The 21922-nt window shown below is 36.5% G+C and overlaps 1 protein-coding gene across 4 annotated transcripts in view; it reads right to left on the bottom strand.

Moving 5' to 3' along the window:
- Positions 1-21922, bottom strand: part of FAF1 (Fas associated factor 1) — a 499298-nt gene that overhangs the window by 135048 nt on the left and 342328 nt on the right. For all 4 annotated transcript variants that reach the window (XM_060305721.2, XM_060305705.2, XM_060305724.2 and 1 more), the window contains one exon: positions 2792-2887. In XM_060305721.2, the coding sequence (XP_060161704.1) occupies positions 2792-2887 (96 nt within the window). The remainder of the gene's footprint in view (positions 1-2791; positions 2888-21922) is intronic.

The following is a 21922-nucleotide window of genomic DNA, read 5'->3' as shown; positions in this document are numbered from 1 at the left end:
AAACACTGTGCCGCCAGGGAAGCCCCTCAGGCACTTTACTAGGTGTTAGGGCTACAGAGGTAGATGAGGCAGACAAGTCTTTTGCCTAAAAACATTCTTGAAGGTTATAGAACCCTTCCCCCATACATGTGCTCCCCTAGTATCTTATGCTTATCTCACTTTTCTCATTAGTTATATAATACGAAATTTTCAGTTTATATTCATTTGACTAGCACATAGTTAAGTATTCAATAGACATCTCTGTAACTGAAAATATAAATCAATAGTTTTAACATCAACTGTATTTTAAATTTCTTTTTTTGTTATTCTTGGAATACCCCTCCTGCTCCTCCACTATCAACTGAGGATTGGACGACTCCTAAGGAATCTGGGTCCAGGGGGCCCCTATACTGTCCCACCCAAGCATCCGTGATGCGGAGAGATAGGTACCTAGCTAGGTACCCAGAAATATGGGAAGGTCATTGAAAGGGGACTTAGGAGCAAGGGGAGGATGGGAAGAAAAGAGAAAATATTAAATTGTCATAAGGAAAATGTATTTGCAGGGCTAGAAGGATGTAAGAAACAAAATTCCCCCAGTTAAAGAACACATAACTACAATGCATAAAATTCAAAACCTGAATTTAACTGCTGGTCTCAAGTATCTTCTTCTTAACTCAAGGCTGAAGATAGTCAATGGCAAAATGGTAATTATCTTGAAATACACGAAGTCATATAAGAGAAGGGTTAAAACCAGAAGAAAGAAGCAGAACCACTGGGTGGAAGCTATAAGGTCACAGCTTCCAATTTAATATAAGGTTGATATCAACAGACAGAGATGCTCAACAATGGAACTGGTTGCCTCATGAGGACAGAACCCTGCCATTGGAGATAAAACACAGATACATTTTGAGTGAGCTTCTTTAGCACACAGACTGTGATCCTAATGTTTGGCATGTAGAAGACATTAGAAAAATGTTTAAGTGAATGAGGGAGGAATGGATGGGAGAGTGTAAATCAAATAAAAAAATCCCTTCCAGTTTTATAATTCTATGACAACATAAAAACCAAGTCACAGCTTCTTTCCCATTTCTCACCAGTCCCCTGGAGGAAGTGGTATTTACAGTTAGCCAGGGAAGGAAAAATAATGGACTCATCCCAGATAATCAGATTTAAAGATATTCCCAAGGGTGGCTGTTTTAGTTTTGCAAAGCTCCCTAACCCTATTCTACCTTCTTCCATAATTAATCTAAAGTGTATGCCAGCCTCAAAAACGCTAGTCCTCAATACATGGCATTAACTTCTTTCCACTGAAGGGATTGCCCATATAACACATATAATGGTGAGGGTGAAAAAAGGAAATAAAATGAAGTGAAACAGTTAACTGTCATCTCTCAGAGCATAGAATAATTAAGAATTTTGGGTGGAGCTAGTTGGCTCCCTTTTAATGTTAGCAGATTTATCCATTAAAGAGTTGACGCATAACGTACTTTAGTCATTAAAAATATACTCAAGCACTAGAAGGAAATATTTCAATAAATTATTTCTGGCAACTTCTGCCAAGCAATGAAACCCTATCATTTTTCCTTTCATGAGCAATTAGTGAGATAAAGTGCTGGAAAATACAGTGTGGGCTCTTTAAAGGAAATTATCATTTTTAGAGTCTCGAAGGAAACAGTACAGTAGTATTTGTAGTAGGGAGAAAACCTCCCTTCTTGGTGTATTTCCAAAAACGGAGTAGCAAATTATCATTTTCACAGGATGATCATAGACTAGAACTTCACTTATGCAGTCCCTTTTCTCTTTCACATATTTAAGCGATATAAGTACATATTCAGAGGATGGCTGCAGAAGTCCTGTGGCAGCTTCCATAATGAATGTCTAAAATATATAAGTTTACATAAATATTTTGCAACCATATTTTGCATAGAATGTAAGTGGGAAAAAGGTTTTACTGGACGAGCTCAAGCTTTTGAATACTTGGATCAGGTACTAGCCTAAAAAACACTGGTATAAATAAAGTTTTTTGTACTATTTATTTATGACCTCTGTTGCATGCACTTTTTAAGTCATGATGATGATTTTTCCTAGTACAGAGTAGCAGCTTAATAAATACTTTTAAAACATTTAAACTGTAATGTCCAGGCTCTCTTTCCCATTCCCTTATAACCAAAGTCATGGCTGGACACAGTGCTATTGTAGCCAAGGAAAAGATACTGTCTTTTAATATAGTTCAGACCCACAAAGACACATGCAGGCATATCACATACAGAAACATGTTCAATCTCCTTGCCCCTCTTTGTTTCTACAGCACCTTGTATGAACTGCCATCACTGCATTTATTACATTATGTCATTATTATTGGTTTACTAATTTATCACCTTTGAGCACCTTGATATAGGTACATTGTTATTCACCTTTGTCACCTAGTATTGAGGACAATGCCTGGCTCATAGAAGGTGCTCCAACTCAATGAGTTAAAGGACCTTCAGGATGAATCCTAATAAATGTACTCAACTATATGGTCAGCAGCAAAGAAAATTCCTTTGTTAACCTGACAGTTTTAAGTAAAAATTATTTCAACCAATCCACCCAAATTCTGTCTGTTTGAAACATGAAACTTACAGAACAAGAAGGAGCACATTAGCAATAAACTCGCATGGAAAGTTTCTGCCTTTAAGAATTTACTGAGACTTTATTCACGCTACATTAACTTTATCTATTCACTGCTGTGGCAGATAAAAAAGAATAGGAAGTGGGCATGTGAATGGAGGATAGGCCTTCTGTTCAATGAAAAGCAAGCAAACAGGCTTACCTCTTCGGATTGCTCCCGGGTCTGTGCAGGTGAAGATCTTCTTCCCACTGTAAGTCGATGGCACGGATATGAAAGCCCTGATTCAGCAAGACACATCTGCAAAAAGTAGAATCCATCATTTGTAAACAAAATGAAGTCATATTTCACAAAAAAATTTTACTTTTCAGGTATTTTCTATTTCTGAAGCAAGATTAGAAAGTTCACTCTAGTAGCCTAGGCATTACATTCAAAGGAAGGCTCTGAAAATTTGAAAATTTTTCCATATACGGATGTTACAACAGCAAGGCTATTTTTCATTAGACAATAGACTGGAGCTCCAGGAAACTGTAACAAGCTTAAAGTAAAGCTAATCATATACACCTCCCCACCCCAGCATGTCTGTTACTTTTCTGATTAGTAGAATAACACCTCTATTTCCCAATTCCCAGGGCAATACTTTATAAATCTATTTTGAAGGGTACTTGGAAGAGTGTTTGTCGAAGACATTTAAAAAAAACAAACACATTTCTATACATGGTAACAATGTCATTTATGCTCTACTCAATATTAATCCACAATTTCAGATCATTATAGCTGATGAGTCTATAATATATGTAAAGCTCCTAGCACAGTACCTGGCACACAGACATTCAGTTTTATTACCATTATGATCTAAAACGCTAACCAAATTTAGCCAAAACAATGAAAGTAATATATATTTATTTCTATTGAATTTTATTTTGGGTCTGATATTAAATATTTTGAGATTTAAATTAAATTTAGGAAAATATGAATGCATGTCACTTTTGTCTGCATAAAAGAATTAAAACAATATTAAATAGCCAAAGGATGGTATTTTTCTTTGGTGTTAGTAAAATGACACACATTTAATGTAATGATGATATACAGTGAAGTTCCTTTTATTCTTATTAGAAATAAAATAGGGTATCCACTAGCACACTGAAAGCATTCGTTGTAACTTTGGGGGAGGTGTGAATTAAATTGATATATGAGGAAACCCAAATCTCTGTAAATTCATAGGGACCAGACACAATAATGGGTCAGTCCTAACTACAATTCAAACGTGTTATAGTTAGGCTAATTATCTGAAGACAAATACTGGAATGGAAAATGCAAATGTCACCTAAATATCCAGGTATTTTCAATCGTGTATGGTATGTGCTGTCGTATAGATTCTACAGATAAAAATCATGTGTTTTTTTATTGTTATCTTTCCTTTAGTCTCATTAGAGGTTTTTGTTTGTTTGCTTTTGCACTTAGATATTTTGGCATTGTACTTTACAAATGCTAAAAGGCCTGATTAGTAAAATAAATAAATAAAAGCAAAACTGCAATGACTGTCATTTCTACTCAATTATATCCATCAAAATAATTGTCATAATTAGCTCAATTTATTTCATTTCAGTACAAATAAAAGCAAAGCTAAGCTGGATAAGAAGCACAGGCAAAATTTCAAGACACGCTGCCTTCATTTTTTCATTTGAAAAAAGTTCTCCTCCCTCACTCTGAAATCCTCTGGTAATGAAATAGTAATGATGGTAAATGTCACTGACAATCAGAAGCAGTGTAGTGTAATGGAAAGAGAACTGGAAGAGCCAGAAAAATCTCAATTTAAGTACCACCTAGCTTCCTGATCTTGGAAAAGTCATTTCTCTGTTCTAAGCTAGAGTTCCCTCTTCTATTAATTGAGGTGAGTAATCCCTGCCCTAACTACCTCAATGGACTTTTGAAAGGGTTAAAAGAATAAAGTAAGAAAAGATGGCTTTGAAACTATACTGAAATAGGCAGAAGAGCTGTTATCACTCCAATGGTCATTATTTTTAGGACCTGGCGAAGAGGAATGGTGATTAACTTCCACTGTCACTACCTTTGCATACAGAGCAATCGTAAATTAAAAGAGGACATATTTTAGGAGGAGCTGGAGGAAGGCGCTCACTAAAAGTACATGGTACTACAAATGGGCTGGCTCTTTAATGGGCTTGTCTCCACAGTTATCAATATTAACCTTCCCCATAGCTACTAAAATTCCTGAAGATAAGAGGACAGTGGTCAGCACTTTCTCCTTAGTCCATAGCTGAACAAGTAGGCCTCACTCTACACTGAGGAAATTAAAGGGTCAAGAATTTCTATGTGCCCGGCATTGATTAAATATAAGGCATAGTGTCTGTTTTAAGGGAACAGATATACCAGTCAGGGAGACAAGAGATACACATAGGAACAGAGACAGAAAAAGGAATACAAATGAGGCAAGCTGGGATTATATCACAGTCTCAGTAGAGCTGGGGAACCCTTGGAAGGGACAATAGTTACTTAGAGAGTGATTTCAAGAAGTTAGGGCTACAGTAAAGGTTTGCTGGGACTCATGACCAAAGCTGTAACAGATGTGAAGTCAGAAGGTGGAGGTTCCAGGCTGGCTAAAGCACTCAACGACAATGGGCAAAATCACTTAGAATTTCTGTACTTCAGTTTTCTTACTTAGAAAATGGTGTATTACAATTGTTCTATTTCTCTCACAGAGTTGGTATGAAGATCCAATAAGATAATGTATGTGAAATCAAATGGTTATGTAATTGTAAATAACCAATATTATTATCATTGGAGTATTTATTTTGCAAGAAATTAGAAAAAGAAATTTCTAGGTTTGTTTGACTAGAAATTTGCAGGTTTGTTTGACTTTATAGTTGAAAATTTACATTTAGATTTACATACATCATATTAGTTAATTAACCTCTATATAATGGTAATCTTTCAATCACAAGATTGCTTTAACCTACTTTTTCACTAACCTCTTCCAATCCTTAAGTGTCCAGAAGATTATACCCCTAGGTGTGCGGCAAGTATGTAGAATTAAACAGTAAAATAAAGGAATCTTGACTTTATCCTATATTGAATTTTTGAACCCATTTTGAATCTCTGCATCTGCCATGATGGGAAGTCAGAGAATTAAGTCTAATATAATATAGCCAGAAAAAAACTGAATAAAGAGTTGAAAATAGATTTTGAAATGAGTCACAGTCCTTCACTGTACTAGGTTAAAGCAGTTTTTCCCCAGAAAGTAACACTGTGAGTTATATGCTTTCGTTAACTACTTGAACTTGCATACTTAAACACATTGGTGGGGTGGAAAAATTTGTAAACTGGTAATCTCTAGGAACAGAAATACTCAATAAAGGCTTTCTATATAAAGAACAATGATCCCTATTTGAGTAAATGTCATAAATTTAAGCTTGAAATTATACTGGAAATAAACACAGATCTTGGCTATGTAATGAATAAGAATACAGATAATATTTGTAACTGAAAAGTGGAGAGGACAAAAAAACCTGTAAGTCTAGCTTAACACTGTAGAAGGTTCTATGAGGGCAAGAACGGGGCCTGTCTAGTTCTCTCCTAAGCTTATCATTAAGAAAATTGTTAACAATCCCTACAGTTGAGTGAAAAAAGAAAAATATCTCTGAGATTAAAATAAATGGCTCTAATGTACATGGAAATCAGATATGAGTGTTATAAAACCTAAAAAATATAAATTGTAGGAGAGACACAGAATCAAAGAAATTCCATAAGACACTTATATACCTAAAATACCAAAATATAAGATTAGGTCTTATCTAAAATTCTTTCTCCGAAAACGTTGCCTTATATTTGTGTTTACAAAGGTTCTCATATTACAGAATGCTCCCTCAAATACTTTAATTTTAACTACAATAGACTGTTTGGGAAAAACAAATTAGCCTGAAATAACCCTTCCCCTCTCCTGTCAATGATGCTTCAGGTGCTTACAGAGCTCATCTGTCAGAATTGGTTAATAAAGGAGACAAGGATATTTAACACCAATTTCATGATTATTCTTAGAGGTATAATCTCACAACTGCAAGTGTTGGAAGTCCTTATAAATAAGCCTTTAAAAGATATTTTGGAAAATGTCTTGGGAAGATGATGAATATACACCTATAAGACAGATGAAACTAAACAAATAAAAAACAAAAAAACCATCGCTGCCCTAATGATACATAATAGAGATAGTATTAGACCAGTACTTTCTCACAGGGTTGGGATAAGCCTGAGCTAATATGTGTAAAGCATTAAGAACAATGCCTAGCCCACAGCAGATACTCAACAAACGCTCTTTTTGTTATTCTGTGAATGAGTACTTGTGGCTTGGGATAAAATGACCAGTGAGAACATAACACTGATTCAAAATAATGCTAAATTAATGAATTAATATGACAAGTATATATTCTACTACATTAACACAAAAAGCTTATATATTTTAAACTGTTCAACAAACTCCTCTTTACAAAAATAAGCGATTTTACGGTATTTACATTTTAAAAATAAGACCACATTTTTAAACATGATAGCCACTGTAGGCAAGAATTCAAGCTGATTCTTCTTGTCAGCTGATGACTGAAAGTGTAACAGGGAAGAACAAATGTGACTCCATACTGGATCTGTTTCTTTTACTTTAACCTCTGTATTCTAACTGCTTTTTCTACAAGTTAGGAATGTTGCCTATAGCCTGAAAATATACATGATAGCCCATTCTCAAGGCTCTGACCTTCAAAGGTATAAAACTTTTCCATTCATATACAGATAAAAAGATGCAGAACAGAAAATAACATTTGTCTTGTTGGAGGTTTACAGGAACACTGTGACTGGACCTATCTATGTGGACAGCTGCAAGAACAAAGGATTCCGGCACTAAGAAGTCTGCAACAACCAACAACACCCCTCCCCTTTTAGTATAAAAGAAGTCTGAATTCTAACTCAGGTAAGATGGTTCTTTGGGACACTAGTACACCATCTTCTCGGTCTGCTGGCTTTCCAAATAAAGTCACTATTCCTTGCCTCAACAACTCGATTTATTGGCCTGTCATGTGGTGAGCAGTATGAGCTTGGACTCAGTACCATAAGGATGTCAAATTTGTTTTTAAATTAGACTTGAAGAGGGCTTCCCTGGTGGTGCAGTGGTTAAGAATCCGCCTGCCAATTCAGGGGACATGGGTTCGAGCCCTGGCCCGGGAAGATCCCACATGCTGCGGAGCAACTAAGCCCGTGCACCACAACTACTGAGCCTGAGCTCTAGAGCCCGCAGCCACAACTACTGAGCCCACGTGCCACAACTACTGAAGCCTGCGTGCCTAGAGCCTGTGCTCCGCAACAAGAGAAGCCACTGCAGTGAGAAGCCCACGCACTGCAACAAAGAGTAGCCTCCACTCGCTGCAACTAGAGAAAGCCCGTGTGCAGCAACAAAGACCCAACACAGCCAAAAATAAATAAATAAACAGATAAATTTATTAAAAAAAATTAGACTTGAAGAAAAATGACCAAAATCAAGTAAATCTGCAGTGTTAATAAATAATCTGAGGAAAATGCAGGCACTTAAAAAATTCTTGTGGATTGTTAAAAGCAACTCTTTCTATTTAATAACAGGAGACAGGTGAATGTAACATGGACCTTTTGAATTAATAATACGTATTTAAAGTTCATCTATGTCTTTTCATGAATTGAGAGCTCATTTCTTTTTAGTGAGGAATAATATCCCATTGTCTGGATGTACCAGTTTATTTCTACATTCACCTACTGAAGGACATCTAGGTTGCTTCCAGGTTATGGCAATTATGAATAAAGCTTCTATAAACATCTGTGTATAGGTTTTTGTGTGGACATACGTTTTCGACTCCCTTGGGTGAATACCAAGGAGCACAATTGCTAGATCATATGGTAAGAGTATATTTATTTTTGTAAGAAACTGCCAAACTGTCTTCTAAGTGGCTGTACCATTTTGCATTCCCACCAGCAACAAATGAGAATTCCTGTTGCTCTACATCCTCACCAGCATTTGCTGTTGTCAGTGTGCTGGATTTTGGCCATTCTAATAAGTGTGTAGTGGTATATCACTGTTATTTTAATTTGCATTTCCTGATGACATGTGGTTTAGCATCTTTTCCTACGGTTTTTTGTCATTTGTGGATATTCTCTGGTGAGGTGTCTCCTAAGGTCTTTGGCCCATATTTTTAACAGAGTTGTTTGTTTTCTTGTTGAGTTTTAAGATTCCTTTGTATATTTTGGATAACAGTCCCTTATCAAATGTATCTTTTGTAGATGTTTTCCCCCAGTTTGTGGCTTGTCTTCTAATTCTATTGAAAGCAAGGACTTTTAAAGTCAGAGTGTCCTGAGTTCAAATTCACTTCTGCTAGTCACTGTTCTACTATTTACTCCAATCAATATTTTATATCTCAAAGCTCAGTTTCTTCATCTATAAAAATGGATAATATTACCTCTCCTAACAGGCTTTCTGTGAGAATGGCTTAAAGAAGAATACATTTGCCACACAGTAGATATTCCAACAGTTAGTGAATACTCTTAAAATCTACTTGAAATTCTTTTCTTTTCTTCTTATAGAAAGTATTTAGTATTTTCTTAGGAAGACATTATGCCAATGATTCTCGAAGTGTGGTCTACAAACACAAGGTTCTTAAGAACCTTTTAGGGGTCCCACAAAGTCAAAATAATTTTCTAAATAAATACTTATATAGTGTTTGACTTTTTCACTATGTTTTTTACACTGATGGTAAAAAAGCAATGGTGGGCAAAACTGCTGGTGCCTTAGCACAAACCAAAGTAGTGACACCATATTGTGTTGAAGTCTCCAGTGCCATGTACTCACTGTAAAAATGCCAATTTCACTTAAGAATGTCGCTGTTGAATGGGCAAAAATTATTACTTTTAATTAAGCTTGACTCTTGAGCACATGCCTTTTAATATTCTATGTGACAACTGGGAAGTATGCATAAAGCACTCACACTGCACAGCAGAGAATTAAGGTTGTGCTGAGGGAAAAGCACTTGTATAACTGAGTTGTGTTCTGAACCAGCTACTTTTTCCATGGAACACTATTATTACTTAAATGACTGGCAGACGAATTATGGTTATTCAGATTTAGGTATTTGACAGGATTCTCCTCCAAAATGAATGAAGCAAGCTTGTTATTTCAAGGAACAAGTCTGGAAGTATTAATTGCCAATGACAAAATTTGAGTTTTCAAAATTCAAAATTAAAATTTTGGAAAATCATCAGCCACCATGGACTCAATAGCTCCCTAATGCTTAAAGACTTTTCTAATGAGATCGGTGGTGATATCAGCAGAAGTGATTTTTTGATATTATATAATGAAATCTTTCAACATTAGAAAATCTGTATAACTCAGAGGACCAATACTCTCCAAATAACAATGAATTCATGACGTTGTAAAATCAGGTATGGATAAAGGATCTACTCAAAGTGCAAGACAGACCAAGGGATATTGCTGTAACAAAGTACAAAAAGTATATTGATATGGCTCCAGATTCCACATTGAAACCAGCCTTTAGAAAACTATCACTTGTCAGTTTTGTATCAAAGAAGAATATTCACAATTATCTGAAAAGACTATTAAAATACTCCTCCCTTTTCCAACTACAGATCAGTGTGAGGATTGAGTTTCTTCATATACGTCAACAAAAACAACATATCAGAACAGGCTGAATTCAGAAGATATGAGAATACAAATTGTCTTCAATTAAGCCGGACGTTAAGGAGATATGTAAAAGTGTAAAACATCACTCTACTCACTAATTTTATTTTTTGGAAAATACAATTACTTTCCATAAAAGAAATGCTATTTATATTAACATATAATCAATTTATTATTGTTATCTTAAACATTTAATTTTTCTCAATATTAATTTTGAATATGACAAATGTCAGTAGATATAATCTACATAAACCAAAGCTCTTTGGCATCTTGATGACTTTTTAAGAGTACAAAAGGATCCTGAGACCAAAAAGTTGTGAACTGCTGGAGTATGTAATGTGCGCAGATGAAACCAATTTTCATAAATAATAATGGCAATTATTTGAAACAATTGAGAAACCTCCAAAGCACATTCTTCTATGAAGTTTGACAATCTTCTCAATGTTTTCTCTTACATAATTTCCTTATAAACAAATTAAAATGAAATACCAAAACAATGTACAAAAGACAACTCCTGTAAACCATCATAATTGATCACTGGCTATCTCTGACAAGTATTATTATTATTTTAGGCTTGGTCCTCAGGGTGTTTATTAGGCCCTTCTCAGTAATGCTTTCTTTAAACATATGGATTAGCTCTTAAAAGTATTTTTATTTTGTAGCCAAATTTTAGCCTTTTCCCAAATACACACTTGTAGCCTGTCTTTATTCCTCACTGTTAATGACACGTTAAGACATTTAAAAAGTATTGAACAAGAATTTAGGAGACCAGGTTATGGGACCTTGAGCCAGTCATCAGGAGAATTAACATTCTCTTTTGTAATATATGGGAGCAACCCACATGAATGACCTCTGAGATCCCTTCCAACTCTAATGGACTGTGATCTTAATAAGTCACTAAGAAAACTCAGTTCAGTCACCTGCAGGATCCTCACCCTGCATGTGACACACTTAGTAACACAAACTAACAGTTCTGAAAGTATAGCTTTACTATATGTATCTTTAAAAAATCAGTTTGTAAAATACAATTCCCTTGTGTTTCAAAAAGAACATTAATAAAAGAAAGGTTTTTTACAACCATGTTTTCAAGCTTGTCATCATCTTGACACCAGCGTCATTAATTCCATCCAGGTTTGGGAATGCTACTGGGCACCAGCATTAAATACAATCAACACAATATGAAGAATATATAGGGGCTTCCCTGGTGGCGCAGTGGTTAAGAATCTGCCTGCCAGTGCAGGGGACACGGGTTCGATCCCTGATCTGGGAAGATCCCACACGCTGCGGAGGAACTAAGCCTGCGTGCCACAACTACTGAAGCCCGTGTGCTTAGAGCCCGTGCTCCACAACAAGAGAAGACACTGCAATGAAAAGCTCCCGCACTGCAACGAAGAGCAGCCCCCGCTCGCCACAACTAGGGAAAGCCTGCGCACAGCAACAAAGACCCAACGCAGTCAATAAATAAATAAATAAATAATAAAAAAAGAAATAGTGTTTTTAAAAAAAGAATATATATATACATACCACATATACACACAAACACTAAGTATTGCTTTATTGAGGTATAATTGATCTACAATAACTACACATATTTTGAAGAGTATCATTTGACAAGTTTTGAAATACATATTTACCCATGAAACCACTCCGTAGTTTTAAAAATATTTTTTAACTAATTGCTATTATTGAGAGTTTAATGTGTATTGGTATTGTGCAAATTGCTTTATATGCATTACTCCACTTAGTTCTCACAATAACCCTGCCAGATAGGTATTATTATAATCCCCTTTTTAAAGATGAGGATACTAAGCCTTACATAGATTAAGAAGCTTGGCCAAGGTCATACAGGTACTGAGTAGCAAACCAAAATTAAACTCAGGCAGTCTTATCTCAAAGCCATTTAAAAAGAATTCAATCAAACAACTATTAAGGCCCAACTATATGTTGTCTCATGGTCTGATAAACAATAATTACTTTCTTTGGCTTAATTAAGACAGCTACTCCTAGATACCGTCAATTTGCCAGGTACTATATATTAAGTGCTTAACATATGTCTACCCTACATGATGATCCTACAAATTAAAGACAATCATGATTGTATAAATCATAAAACAGCCTTAGAGAGGTAGCATAATTTATGTAAGATCAATCAACCACTAAGTGGCAAAGCAGATTTTACTCCAAAGGCCATGGAGTTTTCAACTACATCATGTTTCTGAGCAACACGAAGCCTTTTTACCGAGCCCCGAAGATGACTGCTGGATCAACCCTTTAAAATTTTCAGAAGCTCACTGCTTAGCTAGACAGATTATTAAGGTAGTTTTAAGCAAAACTGAATCATGAGGCTGAAGTTTCATTTACTGCCAACCAGAGTGCAAATCAAAAAAGCTGATTTATTCACAATCCAAGCCTTTTTTTTTTTTTTTAAATCACTTATGTGCTAGAAAAGTCACAGAGCTTTTAATTTGTGGCAGGTTGAAGCAAGCATATTAAGAATGTTAGTTACCAAGTGCACCTCCACTTGTCTGGACTAGCCCACTGACACATTCTTGTAGCAGGGTTAAATAGCAGTTTAGTCACCTCATAAAAAAACACACTGTTAAAAAGGAAGTGACTAATAATAATCTGGAACCAATAGAATATCATTAGATGTATAAATCAAGATCAATTATCTACAAAACTCCTGTGTAAATAGCTAAAAAACTGTGTCCTCTGTCTGGCCTTGCTGTGTTATAGTGCCCAATTGATTTGGCAAGTTGGTAAGGTTTAATGAAATAAACCAACAGTAACAAATTCTGAGGTTTTTTTGTTATGTACGTAAACATGAATGTTATCATATAAGAAAGCAGAGCTGGAAGAAACAAGGATGGCTTCCTACAGATGGCTTCATTTTAGACTCATAAGATACTAGAATCAGAAGGGTCCTTAGAATTCATCAATTGTGGCATCCCAGGCAGGAGACCACAGATCTTGAAGCCTTAACTGAGTTAAGCATTGCTGCCATACCCTCCCTGTCAAGCATCCCCAGCTCCATTCCAAGCTAGCATTGAGAATCTCCAGAGGGAAAGGTATCAGCAGCCTGTTCTTAAACTTATTCTATCAGGAGTCCCATCATCCTCAACAGATTCCAAATGAAAGGCAGTTTCTTCTCACAAGATCTAGTCTAATCCTCACATTTAACAGGGAGAGAAACTGAGATGTAGAGAGGTAAAATTGTTTTCCCCAAGTCACATATCTGCTTAATGATAGCAAAAACATATTCTCTTGACTCGTATCCTACGTCTTTCTACTAACTAATGTTAACTGTGTTCTTCAGATGTTATAGTTAGTTGTAAAATAATAACTATCTTGATTTAATTACCTCAAATTTCTAAAAAATTTTAGAAAATATATATGAAAATAATCAGAAATGCTTCTGACTTGTTCTTTGTTTCTTTTAATCTGCCTGGGAGCTTCAGAACAAGGAGAATCACCTGATGCTACTTTTCCACATTATGATTGCCCACCTTCATGCTTCTCTGCACTTGGTCCAACATTACCTTGAGTTCTTTCTATCAAAAAAGGATGCTCAACACAAAAGTTTTTTTAAAAAAATCTTCTATTGCATCCTAGCCCCTAAAACCAGATTACACCATAGGGAGATAAAAAGTTGCCCACTGCAACAGAATTAGATGTATTTTTATAAACTAAATATATAGATAATAACAGCATCCTTGAATCCTACTATTTATTGATTCTAATGAGTACACTTAGAAGAGCATCTGAAATACTTCAGAATACTAGAATACTACTGAAGAGCATTAAATTATGCAAGAAATACTGCCCTATTAGACCATCCTGATGCTGCCTAGTGGCATAGTCTTTCCCACACCTATTTAGCAAAAATGATCAGGTTTACTTGCATAAAGATAGTAGTACAGGCAAGAAGACAAGTTGTTATTTGCAAGGCAACTTTAAACTGAAGAAGCTATTTCAACTGAATCAAGAGTTCTGTTTTAAAGTCAACCATTTTGCACAGAGGCCAATTATCCATGTTGCGAATTAAAATGGTACTGGTTTCTCAATTTCTGTCTCTACTGCTTTATGTTATTTAATTGCTTATGAGCACCCTCTGGTGGAGGGCAGAAGAGAGAAAATAAGATATTAAATATATTGCTTCTAACCCACAAGACTGGTGAGGGGGAGAAAGTAATCTGAAACATGTGCAGATTTCTCTTGACTTTGCCCTTCTTCTTCCCTATAATTACTTCATAATTTAGAGCTATTTGCTGAATAAGCTATACTAACCATATCGTTACTCAGAGTCTATAACTTAGTCATTCAATAAACATTTATTAAGTTCCTATTATATGCCAGGTACTTGGATGCAGATAACCTGGCTTAGGATCCTAGTTTTGATATTTAATGTCATTTCCCAGGTAAGTCGCTTAACCTCGTAAGATTTCAGTTTCGTCATATGAGAAATAAGAATAATATCTTGGTTGACAACATTAAAAGATGATAAATAAAAAGGTGCCTAGAATAGTGGACTTAGTTAATTTTGCAATTTGAAACACACACACACACACACACACAACTTAATCTTTGGCTCTTTGACAGAAGGAAGGAATATCATATAGGTGTTTCCAGATGCAATGCACAATTATTTGTCTTTTAAGAAATTTAAGCCTACTCACAGATATAGGAAACAAACTAGTGGTTACCAATGGGGAGGGGGAGGGGTGATTTAGGGGTGGGGGAGTGAGAGATACAAACTATTGGGTGTAAGATAGGCTCAAGGATGTACTGGACGATGCATGGAATATAGTCACTATTTTGTTTTGTAATAATTGTGAATGGAAAGTAACCTTTAAAATTGTATAAAAATTTAAAAAATATATTTTTTTAAAGAATTTAAGACTAGATGCCAATACTGGTATAGGTTAAGTGTTTATTGGTATAAGTTAAGTGTTTTATACCTTATTGGTATAATTTAAGTGTTTTACACCTTACGTCAACTACATTTAACTTAGTTAATATGTATTTTGAAACATACACAGAGCAACCAAATACATTACTTAATCTTTTCCACACCAAAAACATCCAGATGTTGACTAATACCTAGTAAAATATTATTTTCCTAGGTCAACAAAGTTTATTGAGATGTTTCTCATCTCTTCTCAAGAGTTTATATGACATTCTTATAAGTGCCACCCAGTGGAGAGTATGTTTATTTAGATATATTTTGGCTCTCAGTTTGTCTAAGAGCTCATCTGACATTCACTCTCTGCTTACCACTGGGATTTTTAAAAGTATATCTTATAAGTGATGTCCAAAAGTGGAACTTTCTACAAGTTTGCCATTTAACTCCTATGAGGTGAACTTAACCGAGACGGAGAGATAGGAAAACAGATTGTTGGGGATACAGAAAAGTCACTGCTGCAGTGATTTTAGGAGACCAGTTAAGCCTACTGAGAACTTTCAGCTTAAATACACTTAACGAGCCTATAAGCTACTTCTCTTCTGTCACCACCATTAAAGCAAAGCAAGTATTGTTCTTTTATGTCTTAAGGCTGCATGGTGCCTTTTTATGACTTTCTCCCATCAATGCTGCCTGTGATATTATTCCACGTGTTTAAAAATATTTGTGGCTAATATATGGAAAGAGCACTGTACATAGATAAAAGGACCTGGGTAAAAATCCTAAATCTGCCTCTTACTAAAGTGATTTCTGGACTTCCCTGGTGACACAGTGGTTAAGAATCCGCCTGCCAATGCTGGGGACATGGGTTCGATCCCTGGTCTGGGAAGATCCCACATGCGGCGGAGCAACTAAGCCCGTGCACCACAACTACTGAGACTGCACTCTAGAGCCCACAAGCCACGACTACTGAGCCCGCACGCCAAAACTACTGAAGCCTGCGCGCCTAGATCCTGTGATCCGCGACAAGAGAAGCCACTGCAGTGAGAAGCCTGCGCACCACAACGAAAAGTAGCCCCTGTTCACCACAACTAGAGAAAACCCGCGCACAGCAACGAAGACCCAATGTAGCCCAAAATAAGTAAATTAAAAAAATAAAGTGATCTCCAAATTCTTTTCTCTCACTCTGAACCAAATTTTCAAGGCTGTAACATGGCCTACCTTTCCAGCTGTTATCCTTCACTAGTTTTTATACTGTATACAGGTTTGTTTGTTCATTGGTCCAAAAATATGCCTTGCACTTGTCTACTCCTAGGCTTTTGCTCATGCCACTACTCTCTCCTGGGTTCCTCTCCCCATTCTTCTCCACCCGTCCACATCATAGGTTTGTTAGGATTATTTGAGAAAAGTAAGTAAAAGCACTTCTTTAAAACTCAGCTCAATCTCCTCATGAAAACCTTCTATAACCTCCCCAACCTCAAAATAGTTTCTGTTCTCTAAAACACCTGGTGTCTTTTGGCAATCAGTCATACCTAGTGACACTTTGACAAATCTTCCACAAACAAACATCTTTCAGTCAGCTTGTGACTTGAGGGGCGTACCAGAATCACAGTGAGAGCTGGGTAAAAGGAGACAGTGGAGATCTTAGAGACAGAGGTCTTACATGGGTAGGTCAGGGCCTGGGTTGAAGGCACTGAAGCCTGGTTCAGGAATTGGACTCAACAGAGTGGAAAAGCCCAATATCTAGGGATCAAAACTCTGCCACTCTACATTGGTAGAAGTCTGCCCAGAGCATAGACCTGTGTGATATTTCTGTCACTGGGGAAGAGGTGGTCCCAAGAAAGGCAGTGACACTACTTCAGTGGGTATAATAGATCAGGGAACCTGCTGTTCTAGAAGGTGAGGGAGTAAGGGAATATCCTACTGAATAAGGAAGGAATCTCATCCCCAAAACGTACCCTATGTCTCCTGAATCATTTGTACAGGTGACAAGGAAATTTCTAGAAAAACGTGTGTCACTGTAAGGCGAATTCTTTGGTAATCAGGTGTCACTATACTTGCTTGGTGAGGTATATAAGCAGAGTGATTATGAACTTGACTCCAAAGCTACACTGCCAGTGTCTGAAATCCTAGCTCTGTATGACTCTGGATAACTCTCCTATCTTCTCAGTGCCTCAATTCCCTCCTCTGTAAAGTTTCTAAGTCAAAATACTGTTGTGAGACAAACTAGTGAATATAACAAAAAAAGAAGTAGACTCACAGATACAGAGAACCAGTGGTCACTCGTTGTGGGGGGCAGGGGGAGGAACAAACTATCAGGTGTAAGATGGGCTCAAGAATGTACTGTACAACATGGGGAATATAACCAATATTTTGTAATAACTGTAAATGGAAAGCAACCATAACAAATTATAAAAATTTAAAAATAAAAACATTTAAACAAAGTTGTGAGGATTATCATTTATATGTATATATTATATATATGTAGATAGGTATAGGTAAAGATATATATAGATATATGGTCGATGGTAAGGATTTTGCTATATAATTCTGAGGAAAAGACAAACAGATGGTACTAAATTTGTTTTAAGTAAAGTGCAAAATATACTATTCATTCACTTAAATAATCGTTTCTGAGCATCTACTATGTGTCAAGAACTCAGCTGAGCGCCAAGGACACTGCCAATAGTGAACAGAGTTTCTATTTTAATGAAGTTAATAGCTTTCTAGGCTACAGGTTTGTGAATGAATTGAAGACCATGTTAGCTCTATTCTATTCTGCTATACCTAATCCTTGTTATCCCCTAAATGAGAATGCACTTGGCCTAGTTTGCTACAGTCCCATTCTACAGGGAAGAAAAATGAAGCTCATATTTTCACACAAGATCTCAGAGCTAATAAACACAGCAGTCAGGACTAACATATGTTGACTCCTAGCTTTTTTAAAAAATGACATCACCTCCACCTTAAATGTGAGCCAACCTGGTGATCTTGTTAAGCCTCTGATACATTGGGTGGAGGATAATGGTAAAGGTGAATTATGAAAAAATTTTAAAAGTCTCTAGGTGGGGCTTCCCTGGTGGCGCAGTGGTTGGGAGTACACCTGCCGATGCAGGGGACACGGGTTCGTGCCCCGGTCCGGGAAGATCCCACATGCCGCGGAGCGGCTGGGCCCGTGAGCCATGGCCGCTGAACCTGCGCGTCTGGAGCCTGTGCTCCGCAACGGGAGAGGCCACAACGGTGAGAGGCCCGCGTACAGCAAAAAAAAAAAAAAAAATTCTCTAGATGTCATTAGATCACCTGAAATCATAACTCTCGAAAGGCAATGAAAGAAAGATAGCAACTTATGCTGCAAAATCTCATCTGTTTCTTTGCACAGTTAGCTTCTATAGACTGGAAACTTATAAAGAAAAATCATACTATAACTTTTCTATACTTCTTAGGTTAGGTAAACACAGTCATTATGTCATTTGAATTATTTTTTAAGTAAACTAAAGTCTACTTTAAAAATACCACTGTCAAAAGAAATGACAATGGATGGTGCTTGAAGAACAGATTGAAAAAGATTTATCCAATCTTCCTTGGGTCCTACTCCACTCAAGAAGTATAGTGCTGTTATACCTCTCCAAGGAAGCATATGCAGCAGTGTAGATATGATGACTTGCATTTCATTCAGCTCATTCATATATATTAATCTGTTTTATATGGGCAAGTCCAATATACTGAACACCTCTCAAAGTATCTGAAAACCAAGCTTTCAAGCTTTTTTTGTGCTAATTGTGAAAGTATCCTTTCCCAGAAGATAATTTTCTATAGACAATTTGAGATTTCACACCATAATGGCTTACCAAGAAGCATGAAAATAAAAGGTTGTTACCAAAACTACCACTAAAAAAAAAAAACCGCAGAAAGAAACCATGTGTTAACCTAAAAAACAAATGCATGTCTTCCAGAAATTTATATTTCATGATAATAATTATTGTTATTGTTTAATTAGGCTCCATGAAAATACCTCTTGAAAGGTATTCAGCAGTTTATGTTAAATGGGTGAAAAATCTATCTTGGGTCCAGTGTGTTCAGGTTATAAAAGCACCAGTGCTTATTTTATCTCCCCACAAAGTGTTGCTGAGATAATTACTGCTGACAGCTTTATTCAAGGTTCATTTCACTTTTTCTGCTATTTTTCTCTGGTTAGAAGTTCAACAGAGCCCATGGGAAGCCACACCCCTCACACCTGTTAGGCTTCTTCATGTTACGGAGGGCCAGTATGGACATGTCACTTCAAATTAGCATTGTACCAGGGCGCTAACTGTGACAATTACTTATCACAGGTTTAACTAAAAAAAAAAAAAGTTTCTAATTCAACCACAAAAACAGTGTCACAGAATGTAATTTAAACCTGTAAAAGCAGGTTGCATAAAAAACGCTCAGAGAGCAGCAGCAAAGGTTCCCAGGGTCGAGCTTTGGGCTATATCTGAATTATGCAGGAATGCTCTGCAACTGAACACTTCCTTTAAAACAAAACCAAACCAAAAAGGTAAACAAGGAAAAGCCAGCAATTATACTATAACAGCAAGCAATGGTGATGAGTGGGCCTCTCTAAGTTTTCTTCATGTTTCTCTCCCAAGCTTGAATATTTTATTCATTTTGCTAATTCTTTTGTGTCATGTTAACTAAATCAATAATGAAATTTCCAGCTAAAGCAAAGCAGCTACTTCTAGATTTACCAAAGGAAAGACAAAGCTCTAGAACTTGGCAGGAGAGAACACTCTCTCCAAATATTTGTGGTTTTTTTCCACTTGCAAACCAGAAAATTATCATTAGAGAGGGCAGACGTTAACTCAAAAGGAAAAAGGAAAAACCTCACACTTCTTAAATGTGTTTCAAGCTGGTTATTATAAGTCTCTCTGTTCCGAGTGCAAAATAATCTCAGAATTAGGCCACCTCTGAAAGACCTGGGATGGCTGGAGGTGGTTAACACAGACTGCTGTGAGGCTAATTGTGGATCCTGAGTTAATTACTCTCTCCTGACAGGGGATTTTAAAAATAAATAAAATGGTCATTTACTCAGTTTTTACTTCAATTTGGACTTAAGGAAACACCACATGATGATGGCTAAGCTCTGGACACTTCATTATTTGTTGCTGTTATTTAGATGAAGCAAGTCTGGGAAATAAGTATGTCCACATCATAATCAATGCTAACGTGTGCTAACAAAACAACAGCGAATGGCTCTGTACTTGCCACAGCACGTGCACGATTTGATTCACAAATGCCCAGTGTCTGCTACCTGGGCAGAGTTAAAAGGGATTCAGTGTTGCTTCGCACACACATACACGCACCCACACACGCATGCACACACACATATAAACATCAACAACCTGGCTGGAGAATGCAAGTCAAAGCTTGTGGAGACTTCTTTGAAAAAGAATCTGAAAACATTCATGAAAAGCAAAGGACAAAATAATGATGCTGAGCAGGAATTCAACAGAAGAAATCAGTTGCTAATTTTTAGCAAATCACATCTATTGGTGAATCCATAGTACTTCTGGTATGGCAACATAATTTCAATATCTTAACAGTTCCAGAAATTTAAAAACCATCATATACATGAATGATGCAGTAGAAATACAGAATTTTTCTCAATCCGAAATACAGAAGGGGTATCTTATGCAGAAAAAAAAAAAAAAACTCCTCATATTTTTCTTCATTTTTCTAACATTTGGAAAGTCATTTATTAACAAAAGCATATGAAGTCAACACAGGAAATATTGATCATAAGAACCCAAGATCTTATCAAAACAAGCCCTTTGCCTTATTCTATAATCACAACATATTCACAGAGAATCAAGACAAAATCTTTGGTTAGAAAGGAGTTTTTTACCTCAAGCTGGGTCCTCATTTTAAGTTTGATGAAGAGGTACTATTAGTGGAAAAACCTCATTATTTCAGAGAGCTACTGTATTAATCAATGGTGGCTTCAGCTCATCATAATCACAGAACCTTCAAATCTACAAGGATACATCTCAAGCCTGTTTTGTATGTGTAAAGAGTACCAACCAGCCATTTGGCACATATCTAGTCAAAACTGGGATGCCATTTACCCCACAACACCGTGGAACTCTTTGGACAGCAAACATAGGAGCTCTGAATATTTTTCCAGCAGCATCTAATTCCTTGGCAAACTCAGGCAGTAATGCTAACAGCTTTGGTCTCAGCACATGGACATAATGCTGCTGGGCATCTTGGCATGGGTTTTCCTCCTGGGAAAAATAGAGTTTGAATTAACTACACAAAGTTAGGCACAGCAGCATAAGTGGGTGCTATTTAGAAACTAGAAAGAACTTCACCTTTCTAGTTAATCCATGCCTGGCCCATCCAAGCCAAGTGATTCTTCTCCTTCTGTTCAACTCCTATACCCTTACTGTGAACCTCTAGAATTCCTTTTAACTTTGCTTGTGTCTGTGTTTAGGTCCTAAACTCCTTGAGGACACAGCGTGGATCTTAAATTCTCATTTTCTGCCCCCATAGGGCTTAGTAGGTTGCTTTGATGGGCCAGCCACATAATAAATGTTACTGCTTTAATTTAAATGGGTACTTTCCCAGACAAAATAAAATACAAAAGATACTTGTAATTTTCTAGAGGAATACATAATCTACCTAGGGAGGGGGTTGTGCCTGGAAATTATTCCAAAGTGAGGTAAGAAATACTAAA

Source organism: Globicephala melas, chromosome 1 (genome assembly GCF_963455315.2).
Source record: "Globicephala melas chromosome 1, mGloMel1.2, whole genome shotgun sequence".
NCBI classification, from domain to species: Eukaryota; Metazoa; Chordata; class Mammalia; order Artiodactyla; family Delphinidae; genus Globicephala; species Globicephala melas.
The sequence above is the reverse complement of the archived record's forward strand: the minus strand, read 5'-3'. Positions and strand labels throughout refer to the sequence as shown.